This window comes from Sinocyclocheilus grahami, unplaced genomic scaffold, assembly GCF_001515645.1.
Source record: "Sinocyclocheilus grahami isolate Dianchi unplaced genomic scaffold, SAMN03320097.WGS_v1.1 scaffold302.1, whole genome shotgun sequence".
NCBI lineage: Eukaryota > Metazoa > Chordata > Actinopteri > Cypriniformes > Cyprinidae > Sinocyclocheilus > Sinocyclocheilus grahami.
The window spans coordinates 885,112-909,194 of record NW_015505481.1 but is presented as its reverse complement, the minus strand read 5'-3'; the positions used below and the strand labels follow the sequence as shown (position 1 = coordinate 909,194).

At 40.5% G+C, this 24,083-nt stretch overlaps 1 protein-coding gene across 2 annotated transcripts; it reads right to left on the bottom strand.

The window, feature by feature from the left end:
- Positions 1-1,752: 1,752 nt before the first annotated feature.
- Positions 1,753-23,289, bottom strand: LOC107601255 (E3 ubiquitin-protein ligase RBBP6-like). Of its 2 annotated transcripts, none has more exons than XM_016293369.1 (18): positions 22,359-23,289; positions 21,846-21,945; positions 21,189-21,222; positions 18,863-18,904; positions 17,340-17,428; positions 17,155-17,251; positions 16,857-16,999; positions 16,547-16,719; positions 16,360-16,463; positions 12,891-13,246; positions 12,719-12,785; positions 12,490-12,550; positions 12,351-12,405; positions 11,893-12,264; positions 10,198-10,320; positions 8,232-10,103; positions 7,294-8,144; positions 1,753-3,030 (listed from the first exon to the last, which is right to left on the bottom strand). In XM_016293369.1, the coding sequence occupies exons 1-18, from the start codon at positions 22,522-22,524 to the stop codon at positions 2,405-2,407; spliced, it is 5,331 nt and encodes a 1,776-aa protein (XP_016148855.1). In that variant the 5' UTR covers positions 22,525-23,289; the 3' UTR covers positions 1,753-2,404. The 2 variants fall into 2 exon arrangements, with proteins under 2 accessions (XP_016148855.1, XP_016148856.1); XM_016293370.1 differs by having other exon boundaries at positions 16,857-16,996.
- Positions 23,290-24,083: the final 794 nt, after the last annotated feature.

The following is a 24,083-nucleotide window of genomic DNA, read 5'->3' as shown; positions in this document are numbered from 1 at the left end:
CTTCAGAATGGCTTGTTGTTGTCAACATGTAAAGCAGCATCTCTGTTTCATCAATTTGGCTTAAACCGAACGTGCCTTTTGCCCTTTATATTTGCCTAACGAAGAGGGCAAATATGACTGAAATGTGCATTTTAGGGTGAGAATGTTAGCAAACCTTGAATACTTGACTCTGCGCTCTGCTGAACTTCTTCTCAACAAGATTCTGGCTGCTTCAGTGGGGTGGCCACCTCTTTCCGGGGTGAATAACCTTGAACGCCCTCTTGTGGTTATATAGCATAAAAGAAACGGCGTGAGGGGGCAATAGTATCCAGACATATCTCTGAGGGGGAGCGGCTGTCCTGCACGGACGAGGAACGATGAGGTATCGGTTTCATCAACTTTATTCATCATCTGGGTTGAAAATAATGAATCCAGCGGGAACGGACTTTTCTAGACAAGCCTTACACAAACTATATTTCCTAAATTTTACATTCCTACACTTTCGGGCTGGCCTAAATGCTGCAGTAATCGTAAATGCAACTCTTGACTACAGGAGTCCTGCAGGTCTGTGCCGTGTCTTGTAGGCTTTTTGTTTGTTTCCGTTTTCCGTTCTGTTTCCTCTAGGGTTCCAGCTTGATTCCCGCACAAAACCAGGATTACTGCATGTCGTTTTTTCTTTTTTGTAGTGAATATAAGTATATCTGACGTCCTCAAGTGGTTGACAGAGGAAACGCAACCACTATGTTGTTGGTATTAAACGGAGAAACGTTTTCATTCCAGAGAACGTTTGATTGGACAAAAATATGTTTAGTCATTACCACTTTTAGTTCGTTTTTATCAAAAGAGACAGACTAAATGCGTGTATCTACTGAAATGTAGGTTAAGGTAGTTTCTGTAGTTCAAAGGACACCATTACACTGTGACCCTCTCTGGCATCCAAGGCATCTATTTCAGTAGTGCTAGTTTGCATTGTATTCTACTCTTTCCTGAGGCCACTCAAGTCAAATGAGAACATCAGTATACACAACATTCAACCTTTACATTTTAATACAAATTATTTCAGTAAATTATTTGGATTATGAAATACTAACAGTAATATAAATATACAACAATTTACAACACTTCCAAACTCATTAAATCGAAATACCACTTTTTTATGTACATTACTAATCAAAAATGTAAGGGAAGAGATTTAGACATTGGGAAATATGAGATACATGGCAATTCCCTCTAATACAGAAAGGAAAACCACATAAAAATGATTCTATCTGAAGAAGCGTCACAGAAGTTGCGAAAAAGATGTGATTCTTTTGAGTATAGCTAACTGTTTTCCCAGTTTCAAATTTTTAAAGCGGTCAGTCAGTGTAATTACGATAAAAAAAAAATTTTTAATAAAAGAATCCAACTCATGCCATATTCTTCCTTAAAATAGAAATAAAAGTTTAGGTATAGTACAGTAAGGCACTTACAATGAAAGTTAATTGGCCTTGGCAGTAGAAAGAGTTTTAAAGGCCAAAAAACATTTAAAATTTCCTTTTAAATTTGTAAGAATAATCAAATTTGCTTCTATCGGTTAGGATTCAAAAGAGGATATGGCATCAGATGGGTGTAGCACCACTGAAAAAAAGAGCACCTAACCAATTATAAGTACATATAGGACAATTAAATATTAAACCTAAACACTTCCAAAAATGTAATAGTTGGTACTGGTGAATTACATGTACAATGAAGAACTTTTATTTAAAAACACAACTAGAAAGAGTCATCTATGGTTCCTAAGTAATCTTTATTACCAAGGCATGAAATTAACATGAGGCCATTTATATTTCCTGAAAAAAATTTATTACCCTCAAAACATATGCAATTCCATTTCAGCATATAATTTAAATTACTCTTATGAAGGTGAATTAGAATAAAACGAAAGAGTAGAGGAAATATTCACAGTGCAAAAACAAATTTTATAAATCCGCTTGCCCCAATGGCTGGATGCCACTCTCCTGTTACCTCTAATGATATGTTTCTCTCCAACTTAAACATACAAGAGATGAGGTACAAAAGGGCTTTTGCAACTCTTTGCAAATTTTGCACATCTGCGATCACGTTCACATTTCTAAAGTGCTTCCTCTACAATTGCCTTAATGCAAAACCATGATGTAATGAGAATCTGCAACAATTTTAAATGAGAACCAAAACATTCATGAAAATTCAGAACACAAAATAAAATAACCCTTATCATTAAACTAGCTACTCTCTTACATTGGTGGGAGAGGTTAACGTGGTCAAAAAAGCATGTCTTTAAACCACTGAGAAAATCGCAAACAATGAAATCTGAACTGTACTTAAACTTCTCTGCCGAACAATATTTTTATTTTTCAATGCTGCTTAAAGATGAGTAAATCAAACAAATGGTTAAACCTAAAATGAATTAAACAGATACTTTTGCCTTATGTTCATCTCTCTCACTCTCATCTTTTTCTTTGTCATCTTTGTCTTTGTCCTTGCTCTTTTTAGACTTCTTTTTCTTATGTTTGTGTTTCTGTCCTTTGAGCTCTGATTCAGACTCATTGCTCGTATGTTTCTTATGCTTTTTGTGTTTTTTGTGCTTCTTGTGTTTCTTCTTTTCCTTCTTCTCCTTTTTGTCCTTTTTCTTCTTTTTGCTGTCCTGACTGCCGGGAGAGCTGGGGCTGCTGCTGTGTCCATGGCTGCCAGATGGGCTCAGACTCTGGCTGCCACTGCTGTCCCTCTCTCGCCCCCTCTGCTCCATTTTGCTCTCAATGTCTGAGGTCTCACTGTCACTTTCGCTGTAGTCAGGGACAAACGCAGCCTCGTCTGTTTCCCGTGCTAAATCTGAGGACAGTCTCGTGGAGCGTGCAGATGGGATTTTGATGTGGTCGCCATGTGCGCCACCTTTCTCTGCATCAGTCCTAGGCTCTGGAGTCAAAGCTCTATGAGGAGTCCTGTGTTCCCGGTCTTTTGCGTTACGTACATCAGAATGCCTAGAACCCTGGCTCTCCTTACTGCATGGCCAGTCTCCTTTGTGGTCCTCTGGCCCTGTTCGTTTTGGCTCTGGGGCATTCTGCGATGATACTCTCTTATTCCTACTTGGACTTTGTGACTCCTGAGGTGCTTCAAGAGTTTTTCTTCCAGAGTCTGTGTGTAAGTCCTTTACCCTTGGGGGCGGGGAGGGCGATACTCTCCTCCTGATTGGATTTCTCTCATCTTTTGATCTAGTGCCTAAGTGGTCTCTTGCATCATCTCTATTTTCTGTTTTTCTACTAAGGACACCTGGAGTCGTCTCCTTTCCTGCTGGTTTTCTAGAGGTTGGTTCAGGCCTGTCAGCTTGCCTATCTCTGGAGGACTGGGAAGAAGAGCTTCGTTCACTGCCCTGGTCACTGCCCTTCTCCTGTGCACGCTCTCTTTCCTGATTAGGTACACTAGGTCTCCTTTTATCAGTTGCCTCACGATCTGCAGTGCTGCTGCGGTCTTTTTCTTTCCCTCTGTCTCGTTCTTGCTCTCTGTCTTTCTCCTTGTCAGTATATTTCTCCTTATCGCCAGATGTGGAGTCCTTGGAAGGTTTGACGTCTGCCTCTTTGGAGACTGGCAGAGCTTTGTCAGCATGTGGAGAGTCCTTGCCAGCTGATTTCACTGCAGTGTTCTCCCCCAAAGGAGCAGAGCTGGATGTGTTGATGCTGCCTGTTCTGGTGGCAACCTTAGATTCATCGTCCTCAGATTCGTAGTCCTCCTTTTCCCACTTGGAACGGGGCACCTGGATCATGACAATTTCATCCTCAGCAGGGGTGGAGCTGTCATTGGTATATTCCTCCAGTGTCTTCACCACAGTCTTCTTTAGGTCAAGCTTGTCTTCATGCTTTTTGATGGGGCTTCCACCTGTAGAACTGGTGCTACCAAACAAAACAAATATGAACAAGTTGATAGTACAGATTAAAAGAAAAAAGTTGCCAAGTACTTTAATATTTAATTCATCTCACCTGGTGTAATCAACCAATATGGACCCTGACCCATCGGGAGCATGAACCTTCCTCCTCAATTTTCCTCTAGACTTGTCCAGTCTGCCCTTTCCTGTGGCATGAGCAGAGTCCTCAGCTGAAAGTGGCCGATCAATGCTAGAAATTCTCTTGCCAATTTCCCTGTTGATTTTAATCTTTCTTACAGGCTCTGGCTTAATGTCCATCAGAGACGGAATAGCTACTTTCTCCTTTTCAACAGGCCTTTCGCTCTCCAGTCTGGGTTTAGGTTTTGGAGAGATTTTAGCCACGTCAACTTCTATTTTTGCTACTTTTATTGGAGGAACATCTACGTCTTTCACAGGTGGCTTGTCATCTTTCCGTTTCTTCTTATCTTGTTTAGTATCAACTGTCTTAGCAGGCATCTTCTCCTCAGTTTTCACAGGCTTCTCTGGCTCTTTTTTGAGGACCTTCCCATCTTTGACAGGAATTTTATCTGGCTTTACAGGATCTTTCACCAATTCTTTCTTGCTTTTGAGCTCGTCTTTGATGGACTTTACCTCCTGATGGTGTTTGATGGGCCTAGATTGCATCAACTTGCGTGGGAGCATGAGTTTGGACTCTGAGGATTGAGGTTTGCTTGGTTCAGATTTGTGGGATGGTTCGTCTTTGACTCTCTTAATGGCTGGTTCAGTAGGAGCCACTTTCTCTCGCGGTGCATCAGATTCTTTCTCTCTAGCAGGTTTTGACATCTTTCCTGATGCTTCCTTCTTCTGCCCACTGTTTTCAGACTTTCGTTTAACTTTGTCAGTTTTGCTTTTTGACCTCTCTTTCTTCTCCTTTACAGGAGTAGTCTTGTAGGGCACTGTAGAGCTATCCATGGGCTCATCCCTGACAGGTGTGGCATCATCACGACTTGAATTCATCAGCATGGAATCCTCTTTACGATCATCTTTCCTGGATTCATCCATAGAGTCAGAGTGACTGAAGAGGTCACTATCTTCTCTCTTCTTTTTGCGATGTTTTTTATGCTTCATAGACTTGGGGTCAGCAGCAGTGCTGCCACCGGGTTCTCGGTCCTTAAGAGGTTTCAAAAACTCTTTGTTAAGTCCTCTTCCTGCTCCAGTGGTGTTGACATGAAGGTGGCCATACTTCTCAGCACACTTCTCTTGGTATGTCATGGAACCTCTGCTTCTTGGTGGGACGCCGTGGCTCTGAGGTGGTGGTGGATAATCCTCCCGACGCCCCCTGCTGTAGGGGGAGTTTTCTCTTGGTCGGGGAGGAGCAAAACGCTCAGGAGTATAGGGTTCCCTGCTGCCTGGAGCACGGCCTCGCATTTGACTACTTGGTGGGTTGTTGTAGCTCTTGAAGTATTTATCGTACCACTCCCTGTACTCTCTTTCCCACTCTCGATATCGCTCTCTCTCATAGGGGTCACTTTGGTCTATGTTGCGGCCATAATATTCCTTAGGATCATAAGGAGGGAGCTCTCTGTACCTCCCTGCATATTTGCGCTCACCCTCAATTTGAGAAGGGGGTGGGAGTTTCTTGCTAGGACTGTGATTCCTATATAGTGGGGATCTAGATCGGGAACGATAGATCCCACTTCCCATTCCACTCATATCCCGACCTCTATATGATGGTGATCTACTGCGGGAGCGATGGTATGTTGGAGTGCGTGACCTAGATCGATAGCTACGGCTTCGACCTCGGCCCCTGCGGGAGTATGGTGAGCGAGAGTAGGAACGTGATCGCGAACGAGAGCGTGAGCGGGATCTTGACCGAGATCGGGAAACTGACCGAGAGTAGGACCGTGGTGATCTGGACCGAGAGCGGGATTTGGAATATGAATATGATGAGCCACTATAGGAGGAATCCCTGTAAGGAGATTTTGACCTGCAGAAGAAAGGTAAGTGAGAATTTAGTTGATGCCAAAAGTTTTCCAGTAAAAATTACATCTTGGTGGTGGACACCTGTCAATTTTCCTAACCTAGAGTAGGATCGCCTTCTCTCCTTCTGGATCTTTCTGTACTCCAAAAGCTCTTTGGCAAAGTCATTAGTAAATTCCTCAAGTTTGGACGACTTCTCCCTGGCAACGAATCGACATTGGGAACTATTTATCAAAGACAGGAAGAAAACAAAACTTTGCAGTTAAAATGTAGTAATCCATTAATACATACATGATGATACATTATACATTATGAGTGGGGGGGAAGAACAATCATACAAATACAATGATTCAAAAGTAACTGTCAAAAACACAAATTATGACGCTACAATCAAAATCACTATGATACCGAGGAATGAGCAAACTAACCATTTTAAGAATTAAATAAATCTTTCTTAAAGGGTTACTCCACCCCAAAATGAAAATTACAGACGAAACACCTCAGACCACGCACGACGCATGCGCCGTGACCTGCTAACGTAGAGGCCAGCGTACAGACAGAGAACCCGGAAGGCGCTGCTCGTGAACTCATGAACGTGCTTGCAGGAATTGTCACGGAGGAGAAGAAAAAGTTAAATAAAGTCTATATTTTGTTTTCTTTGTGCACAAAAAGTGTTTTCGTCGCTTTATAAAATTCAGATTGAATTACTGATGGCAGATGGACTATTTTGACAATGTCTTCCATACTTTTCTGGGCCTCGACAGTGTTAATTACTTGGCAGTCAATGGGACAATCAACAAGCCTCCCGGTTTTCATCCAAAATATCTTAAAAGGGGGGGTACAATGCCGTTTCATGCATTCAGAGTTGTTTACACTGTTAAAGAGTTGGATTCTCATGCCAAGCATGGACAAAGTAAAAAAAAAAAAACAATTTGGACGTATGACAGAGTATTTCTGTGCCAAAAATCTTACTTAATCCTTTGTTTGTACAAGTTTCTGAGAGTTTTTTTTCGATCGTGGCTCTTCATGACACAGACGAGGGTGGAACTCCTTATATGGGCATTTCTCCCGGAAAAACGCACCCGCGCACGCATCGACCAGAGCGAGAGTGAGATCGCGCCCATCAACGCGCTTCATTCAGTAGCGCTGCACGGGACTCGCTCGGGAAGAATGTCTCCAAAGAAGTGCGTTTTTGGTTGTAAGGTAAAGATAACTTTGTTCAGCTTCCTAAAGAACCCAGCGTTATGTAAACAGTGGATGCAGTTTGTTTTTCCGGAGCAGCAACAGTTTCACAAGTGTGTGTGTTGACGAACGTTTTATAAACAAGGCCCAGTTCGACGCTGGATTTGCACATCGTTTGATACTTAAAGATGGAGCTGTCCCAGCTATAAAAGATCCCGGTCAAGATTCAGAACTGCAGACGGTAAGTGAAACGGCATCAAATGTCTGTTTTTCTGGCCCTGTTCGTTTTGGCTCTGGGGCATTCTGCGATGATACTCTCTTATTCCTACTTGGACTTTGTGACTCCTGAGGTGCTTCAAGAGTTTTTCTTCCAGAGTCTGTGTGTAAGTCCTTTACCCTTGGGGGCGGGGAGGGCGATACTCTCCTCCTGATTGGATTTCTCTCATCTTTTGATCTAGTGCCTAAGTGGTCTCTTGCATCATCTCTATTTTCTGTTTTTCTACTAAGGACACCTGGAGTCGTCTCCTTTCCTGCTGGTTTTCTAGAGGTTGGTTCAGGCCTGTCAGCTTGCCTATCTCTGGAGGACTGGGAAGAAGAGCTTCGTTCACTGCCCTGGTCACTGCCCTTCTCCTGTGCACGCTCTCTTTCCTGATTAGGTACACTAGGTCTCCTTTTATCAGTTGCCTCACGATCTGCAGTGCTGCTGCGGTCTTTTTCTTTCCCTCTGTCTCGTTCTTGCTCTCTGTCTTTCTCCTTGTCAGTATATTTCTCCTTATCGCCAGATGTGGAGTCCTTGGAAGGTTTGACGTCTGCCTCTTTGGAGACTGGCAGAGCTTTGTCAGCATGTGGAGAGTCCTTGCCAGCTGATTTCACTGCAGTGTTCTCCCCCAAAGGAGCAGAGCTGGATGTGTTGATGCTGCCTGTTCTGGTGGCAACCTTAGATTCATCGTCCTCAGATTCGTAGTCCTCCTTTTCCCACTTGGAACGGGGCACCTGGATCATGACAATTTCATCCTCAGCAGGGGTGGAGCTGTCATTGGTATATTCCTCCAGTGTCTTCACCACAGTCTTCTTTAGGTCAAGCTTGTCTTCATGCTTTTTGATGGGGCTTCCACCTGTAGAACTGGTGCTACCAAACAAAACAAATATGAACAAGTTGATAGTACAGATTAAAAGAAAAAAGTTGCCAAGTACTTTAATATTTAATTCATCTCACCTGGTGTAATCAACCAATATGGACCCTGACCCATCGGGAGCATGAACCTTCCTCCTCAATTTTCCTCTAGACTTGTCCAGTCTGCCCTTTCCTGTGGCATGAGCAGAGTCCTCAGCTGAAAGTGGCCGATCAATGCTAGAAATTCTCTTGCCAATTTCCCTGTTGATTTTAATCTTTCTTACAGGCTCTGGCTTAATGTCCATCAGAGACGGAATAGCTACTTTCTCCTTTTCAACAGGCCTTTCGCTCTCCAGTCTGGGTTTAGGTTTTGGAGAGATTTTAGCCACGTCAACTTCTATTTTTGCTACTTTTATTGGAGGAACATCTACGTCTTTCACAGGTGGCTTGTCATCTTTCCGTTTCTTCTTATCTTGTTTAGTATCAACTGTCTTAGCAGGCATCTTCTCCTCAGTTTTCACAGGCTTCTCTGGCTCTTTTTTGAGGACCTTCCCATCTTTGACAGGAATTTTATCTGGCTTTACAGGATCTTTCACCAATTCTTTCTTGCTTTTGAGCTCGTCTTTGATGGACTTTACCTCCTGATGGTGTTTGATGGGCCTAGATTGCATCAACTTGCGTGGGAGCATGAGTTTGGACTCTGAGGATTGAGGTTTGCTTGGTTCAGATTTGTGGGATGGTTCGTCTTTGACTCTCTTAATGGCTGGTTCAGTAGGAGCCACTTTCTCTCGCGGTGCATCAGATTCTTTCTCTCTAGCAGGTTTTGACATCTTTCCTGATGCTTCCTTCTTCTGCCCACTGTTTTCAGACTTTCGTTTAACTTTGTCAGTTTTGCTTTTTGACCTCTCTTTCTTCTCCTTTACAGGAGTAGTCTTGTAGGGCACTGTAGAGCTATCCATGGGCTCATCCCTGACAGGTGTGGCATCATCACGACTTGAATTCATCAGCATGGAATCCTCTTTACGATCATCTTTCCTGGATTCATCCATAGAGTCAGAGTGACTGAAGAGGTCACTATCTTCTCTCTTCTTTTTGCGATGTTTTTTATGCTTCATAGACTTGGGGTCAGCAGCAGTGCTGCCACCGGGTTCTCGGTCCTTAAGAGGTTTCAAAAACTCTTTGTTAAGTCCTCTTCCTGCTCCAGTGGTGTTGACATGAAGGTGGCCATACTTCTCAGCACACTTCTCTTGGTATGTCATGGAACCTCTGCTTCTTGGTGGGACGCCGTGGCTCTGAGGTGGTGGTGGATAATCCTCCCGACGCCCCCTGCTGTAGGGGGAGTTTTCTCTTGGTCGGGGAGGAGCAAAACGCTCAGGAGTATAGGGTTCCCTGCTGCCTGGAGCACGGCCTCGCATTTGACTACTTGGTGGGTTGTTGTAGCTCTTGAAGTATTTATCGTACCACTCCCTGTACTCTCTTTCCCACTCTCGATATCGCTCTCTCTCATAGGGGTCACTTTGGTCTATGTTGCGGCCATAATATTCCTTAGGATCATAAGGAGGGAGCTCTCTGTACCTCCCTGCATATTTGCGCTCACCCTCAATTTGAGAAGGGGGTGGGAGTTTCTTGCTAGGACTGTGATTCCTATATAGTGGGGATCTAGATCGGGAACGATAGATCCCACTTCCCATTCCACTCATATCCCGACCTCTATATGATGGTGATCTACTGCGGGAGCGATGGTATGTTGGAGTGCGTGACCTAGATCGATAGCTACGGCTTCGACCTCGGCCCCTGCGGGAGTATGGTGAGCGAGAGTAGGAACGTGATCGCGAACGAGAGCGTGAGCGGGATCTTGACCGAGATCGGGAAACTGACCGAGAGTAGGACCGTGGTGATCTGGACCGAGAGCGGGATTTGGAATATGAATATGATGAGCCACTATAGGAGGAATCCCTGTAAGGAGATTTTGACCTGCAGAAGAAAGGTAAGTGAGAATTTAGTTGATGCCAAAAGTTTTCCAGTAAAAATTACATCTTGGTGGTGGACACCTGTCAATTTTCCTAACCTAGAGTAGGATCGCCTTCTCTCCTTCTGGATCTTTCTGTACTCCAAAAGCTCTTTGGCAAAGTCATTAGTAAATTCCTCAAGTTTGGACGACTTCTCCCTGGCAACGAATCGACATTGGGAACTATTTATCAAAGACAGGAAGAAAACAAAACTTTGCAGTTAAAATGTAGTAATCCATTAATACATACATGATGATACATTATACATTATGAGTGGGGGGGAAGAACAATCATACAAATACAATGATTCAAAAGTAACTGTCAAAAACACAAATTATGACGCTACAATCAAAATCACTATGATACCGAGGAATGAGCAAACTAACCATTTTAAGAATTAAATAAATCTTTCTTAAAGGGTTACTCCACCCCAAAATGAAAATTACAGACGAAACACCTCAGACCACGCACGACGCATGCGCCGTGACCTGCTAACGTAGAGGCCAGCGTACAGACAGAGAACCCGGAAGGCGCTGCTCGTGAACTCATGAACGTGCTTGCAGGAATTGTCACGGAGGAGAAGAAAAAGTTAAATAAAGTCTATATTTTGTTTTCTTTGTGCACAAAAAGTGTTTTCGTCGCTTTATAAAATTCAGATTGAATTACTGATGGCAGATGGACTATTTTGACAATGTCTTCCATACTTTTCTGGGCCTCGACAGTGTTAATTACTTGGCAGTCAATGGGACAATCAACAAGCCTCCCGGTTTTCATCCAAAATATCTTAAAAGGGGGGGTACAATGCCGTTTCATGCATTCAGAGTTGTTTACACTGTTAAAGAGTTGGATTCTCATGCCAAGCATGGACAAAGTAAAAAAAAAAAAACAATTTGGACGTATGACAGAGTATTTCTGTGCCAAAAATCTTACTTAATCCTTTGTTTGTACAAGTTTCTGAGAGTTTTTTTTCGATCGTGGCTCTTCATGACACAGACGAGGGTGGAACTCCTTATATGGGCATTTCTCCCGGAAAAACGCACCCGCGCACGCATCGACCAGAGCGAGAGTGAGATCGCGCCCATCAACGCGCTTCATTCAGTAGCGCTGCACGGGACTCGCTCGGGAAGAATGTCTCCAAAGAAGTGCGTTTTTGGTTGTAAGGTAAAGATAACTTTGTTCAGCTTCCTAAAGAACCCAGCGTTATGTAAACAGTGGATGCAGTTTGTTTTTCCGGAGCAGCAACAGTTTCACAAGTGTGTGTGTTGACGAACGTTTTATAAACAAGGCCCAGTTCGACGCTGGATTTGCACATCGTTTGATACTTAAAGATGGAGCTGTCCCAGCTATAAAAGATCCCGGTCAAGATTCAGAACTGCAGACGGTAAGTGAAACGGCATCAAATGTCTGTTTTTTTGGCATTCGGCGCTCAAGTGTTCGTCACTCTTTAGCTCCGCCCACGGGGCGCCTCCAGGAGCTCGTTTTTTTCCGGAGAGAATCGTAAAGCAGTACATTTATTTTATAAATATGATAAAACTAAAGACTTTTTAGAGATATGAAGGATGCAGTACTACTCTATAGGTACTCAAGATTAACATGAGATTGGGTGAATCTGTGTGTTATGCCCCCTTTAAATTGTGTTCCGAAGACGAACTAAGCTTTTACAGGTTTGGAACGACATGGGGGTAAGTGATTAATGACAAAAATTTTCATTTTGGGGTGGAGTAACCCTTTAATTATATGTTTGAACTACTTACTCTTCCTTCAGTCTACGCTGCTGACGGTAAAACTCCTCCTTGGATAGAAAAGGTGCTGCTGGCATAGTAGAGATGGGGTTGGCTATAGGTGGCTGTGCACCAGGAGGCACCCATGGAGCGGTCACATTTGGTGGGACAGGTGGAAATACAGGTGGCGGAATGTTGTAGGGAGGGGGAGGCTGTTGTCCTGGAGGATACTGTATGGGATACTGCTGTGGAACACCACCAGGTGGCTGAGGCATAGGATGTGGTGGAGGAGGAAAAAGAGCAGGAGGCACATACACTGGAGGGACTACAGGAGGAAGGTTTTGTACTGGGGGAGGCTGTGTTCTTGGTGGTCGTTCACTAGGAGCTCTCCCTCTACTTGAGGACCTGATAGGGTAAATAAACAGGAGTGAAGAATCTGTCTCTTTTGGATGAAATTTCAATCTTTTAAGAATACACTTCAGGATACTTACGGATCCCATGCAGGACGGCTTCCAGACGGCCTTGGTCCACTAGCCCTTGGCTGCCCTAAAAAAAACAAAAAACAAAACCTTAAATATTAAGAGGTCTACAGAAAAAAAAACACCTGAAATTGTGCTGATATTATCTTACCTGATCTATGCATGTGATGCTGAGGCATATTTGGCTTCCCAATTACTGGGACATGGTATCCCTAGACAACAAATAGAAGGGAGGGGGAAAGAAAAGAAATCACTTAATTCTATTCATGGAAGTATCCATATTTAATCTTAACTACTCTTGCCCATGTGATATTGCTTTATTAATCTATGTAATTCTCTTAAATTAACAAATATAAAGAATTAAAAAATAATAATAATACCTTCGGAATGGAAGTTGTTGGGGCAGCAGTGTCTGATGAAGGCACAGATGCTGGGACCTCTGGTTCCCTGGGTGGGAAAAATGATCCCATAAGACAAATTTGAATCCAGTACCTCATGTTTTACACAACCAGTGGATCCTCTTAAGTTCTAGAAATGCTGGAAATTACTTACTTAGATGAAGGAGGGTCATCCTGCTTAGTAGAGTGCTGAGGAGAGTTCACCACAGGGCTATAGTTCGATGCTGCAGGTGCACTGCTGCTGTTTACAGTGGAGCTGCTAGAAGAAGGTGGGGTGCTGGAGGGCTGATGAGTGCTAACAGGAGATAAAGGGGCAGCAAGTGTGCTTTGGGGAGGGGTGCTATCAGCTGCTGAGCTTGGAACATTGGCCATCAGAGGGTCCTGCTGGCGTGAGGTTGCCAGTCTCATAGGTGGCCGCTGGGCAGGAGCTTGTGTTTGGGCTCCTTGTGCAGCTGCAGCTTTTCGAATCCTCTTGGTATATCCAGTTTCATTCCTAAAATTATTCACTGCCTGGGGTTGGAAAGAATAAGTTGTCTTAAAAGGATAGTTCACCCAAAAATGAAAATTAGCCCATTATTTGCTCACCCTCAAGCTATCCTAGGCGTATATGACTTTCTTTTAGATTAATCCAATCTGAGTTATATTAAAGGGGTGCTTGATTGCGATTTCTCTTTTTTAACGTTAGTTAGTGTGTAATGTTGCTGTTTGAGCATAAACAATATCTGCAAAGTTGCAAAGCTGAAAGTTCAATGCAAACTGAGATATCGACTTTTAAAATTCTGGCAGTTTAATGCCTACAAAAACGGCTGGTAGGGACTACAACAAGTTACTTCCCGGGTTCGTGACATAACAAACCCAGATAAACCCCGCCCTCGGGAAAACTAGAGGTGCACGTAAAAATCTATTCATATATGAATCGCGATTCTGTCTTCTAACGATTCTAATGGATTCACAAGTTTCAAAATCAATGTTCTAAAGCAGCTGTTCTTAATACTATTCCTCGCGTCCCCCTGCTCTGCACACGCTCTGCATCTCTCTCTCTTTCAGCTCAGCTCCAACAATGAACTGTTCCAATTATACACTTATTTTCACATAGCTATGAGAAGCGTTAAACATGGACGCGCATGCAGTTGCCGTGCTGTATTAAAGCTTTAATCAGGATAAAACTGTATATTAAAAGCTAACATAAGCAGTAGCATTTACAAATAACAGCATATCTAAAAGTATGAGACAACAACAAACAAAAAACATAGGCCTACCATTAAAAGCCATGCTTGCACAGGTTCTGCACGATCCTCTCCAATAATATCCTCTGCTTCTCAATCGGGCTCAAACTGATAAGCAATATTAATGACACCGTTGTTTACAATACAACCGGAGCATATGCCGCCGAGGTGAGGGGCGGGAAGTTTAGGCACTAGAGGCAGTTTAGCCAATCATAACATACTGGGCTAGCTAACCAATCAGAGCCCATTGCCTATTTCTGAGGGCAGGGCTTCATAAAAGCAGGAAATTATCAGCGCGTTTCTCAGAGAAGGGACAGAGCGGTGTGGAATAAAGGTAAGTTATGTGAAAAATAATGAGTTTTTTTAAAACCAAGCATTAACATGTTAGATTACACCCCATAAACACAATCAAGCCTAGAAAAAAAACAGTGAACCACCCCTTTAAAAATTGACATTGATCTTCCAAGCTGTATAATGCCAGTCAGTCAGTGTTGCAGTTCATCAGTCCAAAAGAAGTTAAAGCGCATACATCCATAATAAAAAGTGCCTCACACGGCTCCGGGTGGGGGGGTGAACAAAGGCCTCCTTTAATGAATCGATGCATATTTGTAAGATAAAAATTCATATTCAAAATGTAATGATCACTTTAATCTTGCTTGCGCCAACAGTTGTACACCGAAGCAGCTCCGAGAGGATGATGTAAGATGCCGGCATTGCCGGTGAGTCCCGTGAAAACCAACATTTGTTTACAGGAGCAAAAGAAGCAAAGTTTCCTTACTTTAGCAATGTCAAAATGCCAATATGGCACCGGTACCTATGTAACCGGTATGTACTAGAACCAAATCAGAACGCAGATTTCGGTGCCACTTAAATGCCCGAGCGATCGATTGAAATATTTGTCCTAGTTCTCCGAAATGGACGCAAGAATCATTTTACGAAGCCATTTTTAGAGGGGCAATTAGCTCCATAAACTGTACGCAAATTCGTGATGGCCTCAGAGTCAGTCCTCTTTAAATTTCATATGAAAACGGCAGCAGACTTCGTCTCCTCCCCATCTTTCAGCGCACTCCTCAATACGCAGCGGCACAGTGCGAGCGGACTCAAACAGAAACAGAGGACACAGGGAGTGTGTTTATCGATAGATTGTTATAATATCTGTATCTTTGCAGTTCTTTGTCATAAATACAGTTTACAATAGATCACGAGGGAGCAACCGGTTTCCCATCTCCTGTAAGGTTTTCGCCGCGTTCACTCCTCATCACACCACAGCTATTTCCTCCAGCGAAAATCTAGCCCTTAACATACTTTATAAAACGATCATGTTGCTATTTTCTAGGGATGCATTCTGAAGTGTCTCTGAAGGAAATAATGCATTATTTATCGGCTTTAAGATATCGGCCAAATTTTCTTATCAGGCCGATACCGATAACAGAAAAAAAAGCATTTATCGGCCGATACCGATATGGTGGCCGATATATCGTGCATCCCTACTATTTTCATTTGAAAATGTAATATTTAAATAAAACATATTGCAGTGCATGTGGCATACCATACAGTCATTCACAGAACTGATTAAAGACAGTGACAGACAGCACTCAATTCACTAATTTTAACTAAATATCAGAGTGATTGACAGAGAGACAGTATAAACATTATGTGTGGTTTTGTATTAAATATTGTTTTGTATTACATAATGACCCAGATCGTGAAATACATTTATTAGCCTTAGACTAAGGGAAGCACAACTCGAGAAGTGAGAGCATCCGAGGAGCATGTGAATGCTATGTATATTAATTTAAAATATTTTTAATGTTCTTTAATGTTATCCATCTTTTTTTTTTGTTGTGGCTCAGGCACCGTTTAGGCATTGGTACCGTTTTAAAAGTATCGATTTGGCACCGGTATCGTAAAAAACCCAATCGATACTCAACCCTATTCTTCTTTACAAATCCTCATTTTGTACTTCTATTTTGCGACCATTGTTTTGTTTTGAGCTCCCCCCTGCTCTTCCGCATTCGTCACTTCTGAGCAGCGCATATGTTTCTTACAAAAACGCATCAATTCGCTACAGGAGGCCTTTGTTCACCCCCCGGAGCCGTGTGAGGCACTTTATTATAGATAGATATGCTTTATTTCACTTCTTTTGGACTGATGAACTACAACACCTGCCGACTGCCATTAAACAGCTTGGAAGATCAAAGTACATTTTTAATATAACTCCGACTGGATTCGTCAGAAAGAACAAAGTCATATACACCTAGGATGCCTTGAGGGTGAGTAATTCATGGGCTAATTTTCATTTTTGGGTGAACTAACCCTTTAATGTTCTACTATTTACTTAGAAGTGAAGACACTGTTTATCAACAACAAAATAAAATTAAGATAGGGATTTCTCACTTGGCGCAAGAATTTGTTTGCGATCAATGCATCAGGAGATACATCAGATTGTTTGCAGGTTGGGCAAACATGTTCATCAGACTCCAGCAAACACGTTCGAATACCTGTGGCCAAAAGACTGTGTAAGCTTTAAAAGGTCAAAAACACGTAATTTTTATATTTGTTTGTACAGAGTACAGACACTTACACTCATCACAGTAGCTATTTCCACAGCAGGGGATAACCACAGCATCTGTCATAAGATCCTTGCAGATCAAACAGAGCAGCTCGTCAGGCACTGGATCTTCTTCCTCTGAGGATGAAGATTGAGTTTGGGGCAAGAATGGTGGCTTCTCTTTCTTCCCAATGGCATAGGCCTCACTAAACACAGAAAGTATGATATTATCAGCAGAATTGACATGTTTAGGCCACTACCCATTGTGATTTTGTAAAATTGCAAAAGCTGAAAAATATGATCCTGCAACACAATCATGTACAGCAAGGCCAAGTATACTCACGCATCAATAGTAGGAATGGCATATATTCCACTGTTGGTCAACATGACTCCCTTTCTGTTTGGATCATCAACCTCCACCATGAAACTCCGAGGAATTCCTGTGCTTTTCTTTATCCGTTGGGGAGCTTCAAAACTTCTATCCTGCTAACACACGGTTGATATTCAAGGTTAATTTTCTTCTGACTATATGAGCATACTAATGGTAAAAATATTTACACAAGCAAACAGTTGTAGCAAGCATCACCAAGTTAAAAATAATTGTCATGTAAATGCAGCTGTGGTAATGAAAACCCAATTACCCCATTGGTTGGGCAGTTTCGGATATAATGTCCAGTTTTTCCACAACGGAAGCATGTGTAGTTTGGGGGAGGCGGACCAACAAGCTTCTTTGCATAACTAATGAACAGATCGTTTTGTTAGAATTGACGCCAAGAGTAACTTAAACAACAACAACAACTATCAATGTCTTGAATGGCATACTTACTGGATTGGGTCATAGTCATGGTTGGACTGAGACATCATTGCTTTTATTTTGTCTTCCTCTGATGCATTTGTTTCAGCAAGATTGGCTGTCTGTTTAACAGGCAATAATGTTTTAACAAATAAAATCAATGTTGGAATGTTCAATAGAGCCCAAAAATTTTACTGAAACCTTGTCCTGTAAGCAGCTGCTTCTTGCCTCCATCAGTGCGAGATCTTTAAAAATACTACAACATTAAAGGGTTAGTTCACCCAAAAATGAAAATTAGCCCATGATAAATGTACATTAACTGACAGTCACCACTGATAAGCTACCACTAAATATTGCAGAAACTTAACTTGCTGTAAAGTTGCTTTGCAACAATTTGTATCATGAAAAGCGCTATACAAATAAACTTGAATTGAATTGCACACCCTCAAGGCATCCTAGGTGTATATGACTTTCTTGAGGGTGAGTAAATAATGGACTAATTTTCATTTTTGGGTGAACTATCCCTTTAACAGTACCACCTCAGCCCTTAAAGAAACAAAGGGGCAACAAACTTTATATTAACCTCAGCAAGAGAGCAGAAATATAAAATTCATAATCGAAAGACAAACCGACTCACATGCATGGCTTAATTCCAATTATACACACGCATTGTCCATGGTCCAAGGGATCTTTTGCCATTTGATACATTTTATTGCAACGTGTCTTTTTTGGGGCACGTGTCAGATATACACAGATGATTTCATACTAACAAACCCAATGCATTCATGGCGTAAGACATGTACACAGAACCTAAATGTAATAGTCTCCTGCATTCAGGGTATCAACCTGAAAATTAAGTTGGCAACTGTACCAACATGACACTATATTGTGAAGAATTTTGACATCAAAAAGAATAAATAAGACAATTAACTATTAGCAATATAAAGTATAGCCATACCAAAGTATGATACATAATGCTGTTGGTGTCTTTAAAATATATAAAATAAAATATTCAACAACAAAAAAAAAAAACCCACAAAAAAAGATTACAAAAGGATTCCAGAGTGCTTCATTTTTCAATGTTTATAAAAAGGGGGAAAAAAACTTGAAATTAGCGTCATGTGGGCAAGAGGTTTAAACAGTACTCCACTCCACACTGATAAAAGGCAGTGAGCTCACTCTTTACAGGACGAGGCTTTCACACAAGTATCAACAATTACACAATTAACAAATGTATGAGCACATATCAGCAACAATTCTAAATATAAATCTTACATTTTAAAAAGAAAATAAAAAAAATCTAATTGATATGCAGCATATAAAAAAAAGCTAAATTATCAATATTACTATTGATAACTAAGATGCAAAACAAACTATTTCACAATAATTATTACAATGACTACTGCAAACATAAACATAAGCTGGATGGGACTAACTACAAGATTTTTGACAAAATATTGCTCACTTGTGGCTACATTATGGCTTGCCAAATCCAAAACACTGAATTTAGAAACAGTAGAGTGGAGTGTATCAAGTAGTTGCAGAGTTTAAAATACCTTTGAAAGCAGGGCCAGTGAAATGGATGAAGAATCATCAATCTGTCATTGGAAAAAAAAACATTAAAACAAAGAGGGGTTTCACCACTATGACAAGGCACAATTCTATCATGCCCAACAGAGAGAAATTGGACAAATAAAAATCTTCAAAATGAACACTATACAAACACAAATCAATTAGTATATTTACAACTAGGTTAATTCCTATTGGACACATATGAAATTTTAAGTGTTTAAAAATGTAAATTCCAGACTGTAAATTAGACCTTTACATATTTTATCTTAAGGTCAATACCAATTAATGGATATTTCTTAGCTTTAATGGTTATAAACTGTGGGGGAAAAATATAGCATCATAGCTATGTTCCACAGGTTGAGCCAATTACTTGTAACCCAAGAAAGATTTCCAAAACCAAAAAAAACCTATGGAGAGTGAACACACAGGGCCTTAAGAAAGATGTGAGCGAATTAAATACTGATGTTTTATTGTAAAACCTTGCAGTAAATCATATAAAAATAATGCAATTTATTCATGTAGAAAATATAACTATAATACAACAGGCCATATAGGATATGAAATGCGCATTTGAAACTTTTCACTGGAATTTTGTAAAACTGTCCTACAAAATGTGCCTCATAGTGGGTCACTGCTTTTATAGGTAGTTTGGGTCTCAACATCACACAAGTACATGGGAGACAAGCAAACTACAAGTGCTATCACAAAAATTATTAAATATATAAATAATAAAGCATTATAGCATAGTATATGTTCAGCTTCCACATGAGCGATCCCAGTATGTTTTGCAAACATTTGAAATAAGACATCAAATATAGAAAACAAGTACAAAAAAGTGTCACAAGATTAAAATATGAAAAGGCAGATTGCTGTGGGACATTAAAGTACAATGTTCAAAAAAAAAAGTTTTGGAAAAATAGTTTCGTTTTGTTAGAACAAAAGACAAGTGAACATTTTTGGTCTAATTCACCATATCAGAATGACAAATGTTATCTGAAACTACAACCTCTTGTTACAAAAATCCAAGAATCACTGATAAAGACTTTTTAACCAATTATCATTAAAAAAAAAAATCTCACTATAAAAGACCAAAATAAGACAAATGTATTGTATACACAACTACACAAGTGTTGACAGTTGGTCAGGAATTTCACCCAAAGCGGTCCATGCTCTTTCATTTGCCTACGGCTTTTGTAAAGTAACACAATAAGCTACAACAAGCAATGTAAGAGAACTCAAGTATGACTATAATAAATTTGTTCAATTCAAATAGTAACATTACTTAAAATTCAGAATTATTCTCTCATCAAATATTATAGTTAGCAAACTGTATAATTGTAATCAACATCTGCATGGGCCAAGACACAATTTAAACAACAATTAGCACACAAAAAAACAAATATATATATATATAAACATACATACACGTATATGTATATGTATATATATATATATATATATATAACATATATATATATATATCTATCAAGATACTTGCATTAGAATGAGAATTAACAGATAACTCAATTGTATTTACTGTTTTAAATAGAGCAGGGAATTGAAATGAAGTCATATTACTAAAAGTAATTTGTTTTTCTTTAATGAAAATTAAAGAGAGCCAAGTTTCATTTGATATACATATATATACATATATATATATACACACATACATATATATATATATACATACATATGTATACATATACATACATATATATACATATATATACATATACACATATATATATATATATATAAAAATAAAATCAATGTCTCACACACACTCATACATCCACACAACTAAATTATTTCTTATAATAGCAATTGTGTAAACATGAGTAGTCAGACACTGAAGCTGTATGATACAAGGTGAAATTAATAAATAACACAATGTATTTTTTTTATTTAAAAACAAAACAGACAGCTTTTTACAGATGTGTCACTTTAAGGACAAACAAACTGAACATTGGCCATGTTCAAAAATTATATAGATCAATATGATCTTACACTAAACCATACAACAGACTTCATATTTGTAGAGAACTTATTCAATGTGAAACAGTGCATTAGCATGCGCACAGACTTCTGTACACACTGGAAATTGTATAAACATGAAAATCAATGCAACAGCTTTAGCGAATCACACAATATAAACATTCAGCTCAACAAACTTTGTCATCTTCAAACAGGTTTCAAAGACAACATTGAGGAGCATGAGGAACGTTCCCTAAATGATTTCAAGACAAAGCAACTGCTGAGGAGTTTGAAAATGTGTGTAATGAGACAAGGAAATTAGGTGTTTTTACATACTGCTTTTGAAGATCCACTTGGTTCAGATCGATCGCTGCAAAAGAAAACAAAACGAGGTTAACTTCCAATTAAAAGTATATTCCCCCCCAATCACAGACTGATAAATTCACAGCAATTTAACATTCAAACTGCTTAACTGAAATTAGGTGCATTACAATCTTAAGTTGGCAAATACTCAATGTACAAATATGATATTTTTTTTTAATCTACTTTCTCACAACACATTTAACACAGTTCAAATAAATCTTCATTTGTTAGTTGAAAAATCTCCATTTAAACTTCTAGTGAACTCAACTCATTGGGTAAAATTAGTAATATTGAAAACGACGTTTCTATTTTCTGTACAATGTATATAAACAGGTTGTGACGGGTTTGACAACTCAAAATGTCACTGTTTCTCACACCTTACGCCCAATCACAGCACATAAAGCAGTGCAAATAAGATGTGACAGCTTCAGTAGAAGGGAACATTCTTAGTGAATAACGTAAAATCGTCTTGCAACTTTGAATTAATATCAGGGCAAGCAAAGCACCATTTTAGTTTTAGGGTTGTTTTATCAGACCTAAAGACTCCGCGTTGAGAACATACTTCAAACTGAACTAAATGTAAACACAGAGCAGATGTTAACAGTAAGTTGAAGTATTAAATGTACTTACATGACAAATGTTTTGCTTGTGGACTTCAGGCCTCCGATAGGGATTCGTCTGATGATGACAGACGAGTTTTTAGGGATGAGGGCTCCATCATCAGTGTATTCTGCAAACACAGGCAAGAATGACAAGAACATTAATCAACGTGGCACATTTTCCATTCATGTGTCTATATTTAAGGGTAGGAAACGAAAGCACACGTCGTGAACAAGTATGTAAAACGGAGCCTACTCTACACAAGTGAAGTTTAGTCAACGTTTACATTGAATTAATAATCACAAATTTAATAAGTCATAATAAGATTTTCTTGGCAAACAAAACTCAACGTTTTGAGTACAGTGACAATGCTGGTGGCTGTCAGGATTTGGCCTTGTTAGCTCAGTTAGCAAACATTAGCTTCGAGCTAACACTGACAAAGACCTTTTCCCAAACATACATACGTACTCTTTCAAGCCTCGTAACCTATTAACTCACAGCAACCTAAAAACGGTGTATAAACAACGTATTCGTCCAGCTTACCTTCTTTAGTCTGAGCATTGGTGATTTGCAGGTCGCAATCCGCGGCCTTCAGCTTTTCTCGCCCCATGATCTGGCGTTTCAAATCACTGAGCGTGATATGAAGGCCATCGAAGGTGACCGTGTCGTAGTTAAGTTTAGAAGAAAACTTGTAATGGACACAAGACATGTTTAAACAATCCTCGTGGTCAGACACCACCACCACCACCACACACAACCAAACTCAACTACAATTCGCACGACCGCCTGGGCTCTCCCAGCGATCACCCTTTACTCAGTGTCAGTTTATCAGCTTAACAGTTTAAGAACAATAGCCATGTTTGCTCATCATCTCAACACTCTTTTAAATTAAGAGTCACCACTAAGGAGGGTCGTGTGGATTCTGCCTCACGTGAATAACTGCGAATTGAAAATATCAAGTGTTCAAAGAGACCGTGATCATGTGTAACACGCAATCTTAAAGACGCAAGTGACTTTTAGTCCACGGAATTGCCCGGCAGAAGACAGAAATACTCCTGCTGTTTCTCAGTGTCCCAGGACCAAATGGCGGTTAGCCGTGAGCTGTCCGTAAGGTCCAACTCTGATAAGGAAATACACAGTTCAAACAGTGTCCGTACGGGTGAACGTGTAGAGTCCGGTCAAATATGTCTCCCCAATGTCCGCATCAAAGTCCCTCCGAAATGTTTGTTCGGTGTAGTCCAAATCTCAACCAAACACAAACCGACGTATTTTGAAGCAAGGCCTGAAACAATGTGGCTAGCAGCTAGTAAGTTAAGTGTGATCAACCTAAAATGGCGTCCATCACACATACAAAAACAAAAGACTACAGCGAAAACGCTTAAACAAAACGAGCAAGCAAAACGGTTCTCCTTTTATCGAAATACTGCCGCGGTAATCCAGTCGCCCCGTCCTCAACTCTGATGGCCACACAGATGTTTAAAGTACACTTTGATCGCACTGACTGCTGATAAGGAAATACACAGTTCAAACAGTGTCCGTACGGGTGAACGTGTAGAGTCCGGTCAAATATGTCTCCCCAATGTCCGCATCAAAGTCCCTCCGAAATGTTTGTTCGGTGTAGTCCAAATCTCAACCAAACACAAACCGACGTATTTTGAAGCAAGGCCTGAAACAATGTGGCTAGCAGCTAGTAAGTTAAGTGTGATCAACCTAAAATGGCGTCCATCACACATACAAAAACAAAAGACTACAGCAAAACCGCTAGAAAACGCTTAAACAAAACGAGCAAGCAAAACGGTTCTCCTTTTATCGAAATACTGCCGCGGTAATCCAGTCGCCCCGTCCTCAACTCTGATGGCCACACAGATGTTTAAAGCACACTTTGATCGCACTGACTGCAGCGGGTTGCGAAAACAACCTAACGACTGCACGCGCACTCAAGGGGTTTCCGCAGAAAGCGCAGGGGCAAAGAATAAAGGCGTTACTAGGAGGGGCCACGAGTGCGCATGCGCAGATGCTACCAATTGCGGGAGGTCAACGTGGATTATAAAATAATAAAACAATGCAAAAATTGCCTAAGAACATTAATACAAAACAATAAATATAAACTTTATATATAGGTTGTATGTTTTTAAATGCACGGATCGTTATCAGGTTGCTTGATTTCGTTAAAAAAGCCAGATTTTTTGTGAATTTACATTATATGGACTTTTGAAAGATAAATAGGCCTAACATTAAAAATAAATAGCCTATGTATATTAATATGAT

Coding starts and splice junctions, on each gene's coding strand:
- LOC107601255 (XM_016293369.1), bottom strand. CDS start 22,524: ATGTCTTGTGTCCATTACAAGTTTTCTTCTAAACTTAACTACGACACG. Junction 16,720..16,856: donor GCCATTCCTACTATTGATGC/GTGAGTATACTT, acceptor TTCTGTGTTTAG/TGAGGCCTATGCCATTGGGA. Junction 13,247..16,359: donor CAAACAAATTCTTGCGCCAA/GTGAGAAATCCC, acceptor TTCCAACCCCAG/GCAGTGAATAATTTTAGGAA.